At 44.3% G+C, this 8,147-nt stretch overlaps 1 protein-coding gene across 1 annotated transcript; it reads left to right on the forward strand.

Moving 5' to 3' along the window:
• On the forward strand, positions 1 to 171 carry LOC136158973 (small ribosomal subunit protein uS14-like). Its single transcript, XM_065920824.1, has one exon. The coding sequence runs from the start codon at positions 1 to 3 to the stop codon at positions 169 to 171; it is 171 nt and encodes a 56-aa protein (XP_065776896.1).
• The last annotated feature ends 7,976 nt before the right edge of the window (positions 172 to 8,147 follow it).

Here is an 8,147-nt window from a genome sequence, read left to right on the forward strand (position 1 = left end):
ATGGGTCACCAGCAGCTCTACAGGAGCCATCCGAGAAAATTCGGCCAGGGTTCTCGCTCTTGCGGGGTCTACTCAAACCGGAATGGTCTGATCCGGAAATACGGCCTCAGTATGTGCCGCCAGTGTTTCCGCCCGTATGCTAAGGACATCGGCTTCATTAAGTTGGACTAAGTGAACTTCCTTAGATGGTTCATCCAGCACATCAACTTTAGGCGGAAATAATACTAGCTCTTTGTATATAAAATAAAAGTTTTCAAAACTTCAAAAAAAGTTAATTCCAAAAGTTAATGCTAGAAGAGCGTAAGGAAACAGCTCATTGTTCAGAAACTGAATAAGGGTAAATATCAAGCATTTCTCCCACAGTCATTGCATAGACAGTATTTCAGAGGAGGAAATCTCTGAACTGACACATAAACTGAACTGGTTTGGATAAGACCTGCAGATGCACATAATACATTGTCCATCTTGGGAAAAGATACAATGGCACAAGATTAAATAGAAGTTCAACAACATGGCCGAGACCTCCCCACCATGAAGACAATTCCTTTCTCCAGATGAACTGATGTTTCAGTATTGGGTGATGAGATATGAGGACATTTTCAAACGGTGAAGACACAAATCCACTATTCTGGACAGGGTGTTGTAGAGTCACCACTTTCCTGGCATGCTCATTTCATTATGTCCGGAATAACAGCTATAATATGAATTTCCATTTCCATGATCAAGAACTGAAATGGTTTTACACTTGAGAAATAAAGGAAAGGAATTGTTCTTATGATAGTAATACAATTCAGAATATCCATAAATCAAGAAAGTCAATTTTTTTCTTTTGTGGCAAGAGTCTTCTTTAAATGTATAAAGAAAATAAATAAGTAAAATTTTGGAAAACAATCTTAAAATTAACTAATGTGCAGAAAACAGTGAGTGAAAAACAAAAACTATATTTAAGCCATAGCATTCATTTTAAGTAATACCAGAGAAAACTTTCGCCTTGGATGAAAATTTTCCCAGTGTGAATAATTCAGTTCTCACTAACAAATAGGTTACTGAATGAAAATTCCAATGAAAATTGAATACTAATATCAAAACAACACAAATTTTGTAGGAAAAAAATTTAGTTTAACAAAGGGAACTTGACTTACATAAAGTATGGTAATAATTACACATTGCCACAGAAAACAGAAAAAAGCAGAACAGAACAAGGTGCTTGCATGTTATCTATGTTTGCAGGTATTTATATGATAAGTCTATACAGAAGCTTATATATGATAAAAGTTCATGAATTATATTAAAGCAATTACTTACTTAATATATGGTATTAGATTTAATTAGGACATTAGAGCTATATTTCCAACTTGAATCTCAGAGAAAAAAGTAAATACTAGATCTGCATTTAAGGAACTGTTAACGTCTTGGGAAAAATGTTGCCATATATCCTCATAATGTTGCCTGGACAAAGTATTCCTATGCATGTACCAAACCTGAGGATTTAAAGCATTTCTCCCATATTTGTGTTTATAAAAATTATAGCTTTTTTCACTTTTATAATATCCTGTGCTGAAAACCTCCTAAAGCAAAGAAAATAAAGCCCAATGAAAACATTTGATGCAGATGTCCCTGGCGCCAGCCGCGGAGGTGCCCAGCAATGCCCAGGGCCTCCAGGGATTTCTCCCTGGCCTGACTTCGGCCTCAGGCACTTCTGGGCCCAGGGGGGCGGGTGGGAGGAGGCCCTGCTGGGGCACCCACGGGGTGGGGGGTGGGGGGAGCTCAGAAAACCAGGCCACCCTCTCGGCCCCTCCCTGGGACAGCACCCGGCCCAGCAGCCCCGGGAGCACCCACAGTACCTGGCCCTGCTTCTCCGGGAGCAGCCGCCCTGTCCTCCCACCCTCGCTGGCAAGATGCCGCCAGTCATCTCCATCTCAGATTGATCTCAAATAAGGAAGACTCAACAAAGTCATGGAAGAATAATTTATCACTCGTTAATAGAAGAGCAACTACTTATTCAATACAAATAAAGGCTCAATGAAAATATTTAAATACATAGAAGGCCAAGAGGTGATTACAACCTCAGTGCTTTTGGGGGGAACTAGATAGGAATATGGAGAAGGCAGTAGCACCCCACTCCAGTACTCTTGCCTGGAAAATCCCATGGACGGATGAGCCTTGTAGACTGCAGTCCATGGGGTCGCCAAGAGTCAGACATGACTGAGCGACTTCACTTTCTCTTTTCACTTTTAGGCATTGGAGAAGGAAATGGCAACCCACTCCAGTGTTCTTGCCTGGAGAATCCCAGGGCTGGGGTCGCACAGAGTCGGACACGACTGAAGTGACTTAGCAGCAGTAGCAGATAGGAATAACCAATTTCTAGAAATCACTCATTATAAAATATGATCGTCCATAAACACCAAAAAAGGCCCAATTATATTGAAACGGGCACTGAATGATTCATATACACACATATGAATGCTGAAATGTCATTTTAGGGTCAAGTCGTCTAATACAGAATTACATAATCTATCTTTTCTATCAAGATCCTAGTCAAATATGATTCAAACTTTGGAGTTTCTAAAAAAAAAAAAAAAAACAATGACTCAGACATCCTTGTCAGTCCAGTGGCTAAGACAGAGAGCTTTACTGGTGGGGGAATATCCCGTATGCTGTGCAGGGCAACAACAGAAAAAAGAAAAATTAAGAAAGAATCCCAAAACCTGACTGTCTCTACTGTAAATTTTAAAACTTCCTACTTTCCTGCGGTCTGAACATCCTCACAGGGTGTAAGCATCCCACCAAGATGGCCCGGTGCACCAGCGTGAAGGCTGGCCCTGCCACCAGTGGCTTTCTTCCCCTCCCCTCACGGTGACCGCCGGGCGTTCAGACTTGCCAGTGAGATCCCCTTCACCCTTTGCTCTGCGCTCTCCAGAACCTCGGGAAAGGCACTGGCCCTCAGACCCATCCGCCCCTTCTCTCTCTCCTCCCCGCCTGCTTGACAGAGCCCACTGCCTTGGTGAACTCTCCCCCTGTGGCCGCCTCACACCGCCAGTGACTGCCTCTCTGGGACCTGTGAGGATAGAAATCTTTGTTTTCCTGGGCCTCTCCCATGTTCCATCTTGTAGCTGCTTCTGACAGAGCATACAGAGGGATACATGTCAACCACAAATTTAATTCTTTTTGAAAATTATTTACTGTGCTGAACACATAAAATTTTATCTGTTTTTCTAATCTTGATTCCAAAATGATTGTGCAGTTTAGGATTAGGTAAATCAAATGCTGTGTAAAATATATTTCAGTCAAATTTCAGAAATTGAAATAATGAGAACAGTTTGTATTAAAGTAGGAGGACATGCCTCGGTAAACAAACTACAACAGTTTTGAAGAAAAAATCTGGTGGGTTGAGGGGTGAGTAGGAGCCTTACTTATCTCATTACTGATGTCCACTCATATTCCTTGGACATTGATTAGCATGTTTCAGTATAAGAGATGCAGAAGACGAATTCACTCTGCCATATGTTAGCAATTGTGATTTTAAGAGAAATCTAAGTGACTGAGTATAAAATTGCCAGAACTATACTCACCGAGGGAAGCAAGTTTAACTATATGAGGTGAGAAGGTGGACAGGGTAGAGGCAGGTTAGGGGCTTTCAGGGTGAAATTTATCCATGAATTGATTTGTAAACGTTTTCACAATCAAATTTATAGTTCTACAATTAAAATTTTATCATTTTTGAAGCCCTTGAAATTGAAAGGAGAAAACTGGGCATAATGGAATAACAATATGGAACTGACTTGGGACAGGGAATTACACTACATTAGGAAGCCTTAGGAAGAGACATCAAAAGTTAATTTAAAAGTAAAACACGCAAGAAGACATGGTAGAAAGATTAACAAAAAGTTGTTTATCTAGAAAGCCAGGATGCTATGCATACGGAAGTTTCTGTGGTTACTATTCACTCCAGCTCTTAAAGAATTCAACAATACATTAAAATAAAGGATCATGATATTTCCCTGATCATAGGGTTTTGGGTAACAAAGGGAGGCTCCAAATTAAGTGCCTCATATTCTCAGAAAGAAACACATGCACCTGGCTATCAATGAAGTTCTCCAAGCAGAATTTTATTTTCCTGTTTTATTCTTATCTTTTTAGACTGATCCGCATATATCATAGAGAGCGCAAGAAATTATTCGCAGAATGTAAACAGCAAGATACTTTAATATCTGGTTATGTTTGGGGAAGCACCCTGACCAAAATCCCCCACCCTGGCCAGGCACCATAGTCACCACTTGCAGGAGTTCTTTTATGAGAAGAGGTCCTGGGAAGGAACACGGAACTAATAAGCCACCACCAACTGGAAGAGCTGTGGGAAGGTCAAAAGGAGACACCAGAAGCCCGACCACGTTCCAGAGTCCTTCCTGCTGGCGTCCATCTTGGCTGACCAAGGCGCGCACCGCCAGAAAGTGATCTGCGTTAGACTGGTTGGCTAAAGACAACCCGGAAACTGACCCCATCACCCTGAAACCCAAGACTGAGCCATGTGACAGAGCAGTCCTCCTGGGTTCCCTCAGCCTACCGCTCTCCCCCCGGGTGCCCTTTCCCAGGAAAATCTCTTACTTTGCCAGCACATGTGTCTCCTCGGACAATTCATTTCCGAGTGTTAGACAGGAGCCCAGTTTCGGGCCCTGGAGGGGGTCCCCCTTCCTGGAACAGTCACATTACATGTCAGGGTAATATTACTATCCTAAGACAGTGAAGCCTTTCATTCATCTTTTTTACTCAGACCCCACAATCATTAGAGATAATTTCTTTTAAGATAAAGATTTCATTTCCTTACATGGAGAACGATAAGACTTTCAATTCTCTAATCTGGAGATAAATGTGAGCACTCTAGCTGATGAGAGAACTCTCTTATAAAGACTCGCCTTTACCACACAGGCTAACAAGAAAATACAACGAAACCAAATGTGCATTCCATCCTGTCAATCAGACCTCAGGTAACTCACCACTCAGAGCTGGGAGATCAGCATCGTTATCTAGTTGCTGGGCACTTGCCTGCTGAGTGAAGTCTTTAGTGAGGGTGAGAGCTTCGGCATCCTTAGTCAAAGAAACATGAAGGAAGATTTCATAGAAACTGAAAATGTGAGGAAAAAGCAAAGACATCAGGCAGCAGAGGAGAGGGTACAGAAGGAGGAATGCATCAGATGTGTGCAGGAAGCATAATTCTCCCTGTATACAAAAGTATATTTGTGTTCCAATCCCAGGAAACACGAGAGAGAGAAGCTGATTTATATTGGTGTTTCAAACAGAATTTTCTGTGATATACTTATCCTGCGAATCTGACCCTCGACTATAAAAGAGACACTTACCAAATAACATTCTCAATCAGAACCGTGTGTTCCCAGACAGCATCTGTGCAGAGGTGGAAAGGGCATCTGAACCCAACCAAGATAAAGGTTTGGAATACCGTGATGTCATCGCCTTATTGGGAAGTGATTATCCTGCCACCTGTCATTTCAGTGACAATCCTTTCAGAGGGAGTTGAAATTATCTTTGAAAAATAGTTGCAGATTGTACAATTCATTGAAAGCAATTATTGTTGATTATAGTGTTTTCTATTGAAAATTGCAGAAATACCTTGGGAACAATTCTCCTGTGGAATATTTTTTAAAGACTCACAGCACGGAGCAGGACAGAGAAACTGAGATCTAAGAAGTAAAAAACAATGCTGTCTTCTCATTATCTCATGTCAATAGAGATAATCACTGGTGCCCGTGTTGAAGAACCAGCTACCAATGAAGGAGACATAAGAGACACAGATTCGGCCCGTGGGTTGGGAAGATCCCCTGGAGACGGAAATGGCAATCTGCTCGAGTATTCTTACCTGGAGAATCCCAAGGACTGTGGCACCTGGCAGATTACGGTCCATAGGATTGCGAAGAGCCGGACAGCACTGAAGTGACTTAGCACACTCAGCAGACAGTAGGAATAGGAAACAGTTTTATTCAAGCTAAACTGAGGACTACAACCTAGGAGATAGGGAAGATGATAGTTCAGCAAAGATTTTGAAAGGTGAGGCATGTTAACCAAAATTTTCACGAACAGAGACCTGATCGAAATAAAGAGATGTTTATTTGGGTTTGGTTACTGTGAGGCTGTCATGGCTAATGCCATGGCAGGCAGCCTAGAGTAGGAGTAGGCCTGGTTTCCCAGGATAACATAATTATCAGGCCTCCTGGAGCCAGCCAATCAACATATGCCTAGCAGAAGAAAGGGAACCTATTAAGGAAAAGCTGAAAGCCCCACGTAGGGCCACAAAAATTACCTTGCAACTGTGTAACCAATCGGCTCGCGCCAACTACCCACTGGGTAACCAATCCAATTGCACCACCTACCTGCTGCTTGTTTTGACCTAATAAATACCCAAGAGAACTGGGGCTCGGGGCTTTTCGTCCTCACACAGCTGGTGAGGGCAGGAGGCCCTGGCTCGAGTCAGTAATAAATTCCCCTATTGCGAGTTGCATTGTTTCGAGGAGTCTTCTTTCCCGACCGGGGACTCGGACTACGGCCAGAACATTTGGGGGCTCGTCCGGAATCACTTGTCTGGGGAAGACCACTCTTTGGAACAAAGGGGAAAAAGACAGGTAATAGCACCGGTGCTCAGGCAGGTTTAGAAAAAGTTCAGAGGAAAGCCGAGGCCCTGCTGTGAAGCGGGGAAGGTTCCAGGCGCAGAAAAAGTCCAGAGTAAATCCGGGGTCCTGCTGTGAAGCGGGAAGGTGTGTGGCGTTAGGGAAAGCTTTCCATAAGGGAACGGACTAGCCGTTCCGGCTGGCGTGAGGCCGAGGCCAGTGAGCGTGCTGGGAGGCAGCCAGCTCTGCGAGAAGGGGACCTCCTCTCCTAAGCCCGAATCTGGGGAACAATATATGCCATACAGTAAGGTGACCCTTGTTCCAGAAGGTCTGTGTTGTCACCCGATGTGTGTCTGTCTGTGTGTTTTTCTGTATAACTGCCGGCATTGTCTCCTGTTTCGTTGTTCTCTGGTGTGTCGTTGTCTACTTCTTCCTATAAAGCCTTGGAGCCCTATTTCTGTTTCTGGGAGTTTCAGTGAACAGACTGACAGTTGTTGGGGCAACTGACAAGTCCCGGCCAGGGCTACTCCCTGGTGGATTCTGAAGGCCTCCCAACAGGTCCACCCCAGTAACGGGAGCCTGAGAGGGTGAAACTTCTTTCTTTTTTCTCGTATTCTAAAGCGAGAATCTGGCCAAATAAAAACCCGTCTGTGTGGGCACGGGACAGGCACTTAAGAGCCAATAGGGCGCCTGCCACTGGAAGACTCCCGTGAAAGGATAAGGGGGTCACAGAACAGGATAGAAACCATTAGGGTGCCTGCCCCCAGCAAGAAAACTTCCATGCCACGACGCAGGCACATAAGCAGTTCCAAAAGCATACCACAAGCCCAACTTCCTGGCCGCCACCACTCCTGCTAGGATTTATTGTTGGTAATTCTCAGTGACTTTCTTCTGACTCTCGCTATGGGACAAAGAAAATCTACCTCACTCTCTCTCATGACTGATCATTTCTCGGAGGTCAGAGCTAGAGTGTATGATCTGTTGCTACTGGTTACAAAGAGTAAATTAATAACCTTTTGCTCTGCAGAGTGGCCCACCTTCCAAGCTGGATGGCCTCCAGAAGGAACTTTTCAACATTCTATTATTCGGGCGGTGAAAGAAAAAGTTATGGCTCCTGATCCCTGGGGCCACCCAAGCCAAGTCCCATATGTTATGGTCTGGCAAGATCTAGTAGAAGATCCGCTCGAGTGGTTAAAACCTTTTGTTCACAAACTCCCTGATTCTCCTACTGTACAGGCCCTGGTTATGGAAACTCCCACTCCCCCAGAAGAAGCCAAGAAGAGTAAGGGCCCAAAACCGGTCTTGTAGGAATCCTCGGACCGGAACCTGATTGACTTGCAGACAAATATTAGGCCCCCGTCATATGCCCCTCCTCCGTTGCAGGTTCCCCCGGGGGGGAAGAGCCCCCCCCCCGCATGAATAAGAAGGGGCGGGGGAGTCCCGACCCCGAAGAGAGAATAGAGGGGGTGGGGGTAAGCGAGATCATGGGGACCCAGAGCTACCTTCATCTACTGTACAGGCACTCCCCAT

The sequence above is a fragment of the Muntiacus reevesi genome, chromosome 2 (assembly GCF_963930625.1).
Source record: "Muntiacus reevesi chromosome 2, mMunRee1.1, whole genome shotgun sequence".
Taxonomy (NCBI): Eukaryota; Metazoa; Chordata; class Mammalia; order Artiodactyla; family Cervidae; genus Muntiacus; species Muntiacus reevesi.

Bases quoted from the DNA above. Each gene is read 5' to 3' on its own strand.
- LOC136158973 (XM_065920824.1), top strand. From the start codon at position 1: ATGGGTCACCAGCAGCTCTACAGGAGCCATCCGAGAAAATTCGGCCAG.